This window comes from Corvus brachyrhynchos, unplaced genomic scaffold, assembly GCF_000691975.1.
Source record: "Corvus brachyrhynchos isolate BGI_N302 unplaced genomic scaffold, ASM69197v1 scaffold203, whole genome shotgun sequence".
Taxonomy (NCBI): Eukaryota; Metazoa; Chordata; class Aves; order Passeriformes; family Corvidae; genus Corvus; species Corvus brachyrhynchos.
This window is the reverse complement of record NW_008237408.1, coordinates 1,809,179-1,810,323: the sequence shown is the minus strand read 5'-3', so window position 1 is coordinate 1,810,323 and position 1,145 is coordinate 1,809,179. Positions and strand designations below refer to the sequence as shown.

General features: G+C 57.1%; 1 protein-coding gene across 1 annotated transcript in view; it reads left to right on the top strand.

Annotated features, from left to right (window-relative positions):
- Window positions 1–210: 210 nt before the first annotated feature.
- Window positions 211–1,145, top strand: part of LOC103613296 (serine/threonine-protein kinase pdik1l-like) — a 6,287-nt gene continuing 5,352 nt past the window's right edge. The window contains exon 1 of the mRNA XM_017730840.1: window positions 211–1,139. Coding sequence (XP_017586329.1) covers window positions 991–1,139 — 149 coding nt within the window. The 5' untranslated portion in view covers window positions 211–990. The remainder of the gene's footprint in view (window positions 1,140–1,145) is intronic.

Genomic DNA, 1,145 nt, shown 5'->3' with positions numbered 1-1,145 from the left:
GAGGGGGTTGGTTGTGTTTGTGGGGGTGGGTGTGGGGGGAGGGCGGGTTTTGGACAGGGGGGAGCCGCTCTGGGAAGGAGCGAGGGGCTGGGAATCAGCTGGGAGAGGGCTGAGCGAAAAGATGGGATTTGGGAAAGGAGCAGAGCCGGGGGATGGAGTTGGGGGAGCTGGACTGTGGGTTTGGGGAGGAAGGGGGATTTGGGAGTGGGGGCTTTGAAGGCAGCAGCAGCAGGTGGAGCAGGAAGCTTGAAGGGGGAAGGATTGAGGGATTGGGAAAGGAATTAATGTAGTTTTAGGGATAAATTTGGGGTGGTGTTGAGGAGCACAGGGAGAAAGGGAATGAGGGGCTGAGAAAGGAGTAGGGGGGACCTGTAGGATTGCAGTGGGAACCTGTGTGCCGGGTAATGAGGGGAGCAATAACCTGGAATGGGGGGTCTGGGAGCGGGACAGGGAGCTCGAGGTGAAGTTCAGGGTCAGCTTGTGAAGGGCTGGGGAAAGGGATGAGGAGCAGGGCAGGAAATCGGTACTGGAAGAAGTGCAGGGACACGATGCAGCGAGGAAATCTCAAACAGGGAAAGATTCAGTGCCAAACCAGCACTCGTGGCCAATTTATTTATTTCAAAGTCAATTCTGCTCAGCTGTGAGCCAGCAGGTCTCATCTTCCCTCTGCCCCCTGCTCAGGAAACGTGTCCAGGGAGCCCTTTTCCCTTCTCACCCGGCTCCACATGCCGGGGATGGATCGATGGCGCTTCCCGGGAGCTCAGATCCCGCTGTGCCGCCAGGATTGTGCCGGATAACGTCTCCGGTTTACCATGGATATGGTTTGAGCTGCCTCTCCTCACGCAGCTCCTGCTCAGGAAACTGTTGAGTTTAGAAGAGTTTGAAGCTTAAGAGGTTGTTTATGGTTTTTTGGGTTTTTTTTAATCCTCTTCCAGGTTTTCCTGCCATGATTCCGAAGCCTCTGCCCTGATTCCCGGCCGGAAGCGTCGGATGGCTGCGGAAGCCAAGTACAGCATCGTGCAGGAGGTGGGCCGGGGCAGCTACGGGGTGGTTTACGAGGCCGTCGCCAACCGAACCAAGAGGAAAGTGGCCGTCAAGAGGATGCCCTGCAACGTCCCCGAGAACGTGGAGCTGGCGCTGCGGGA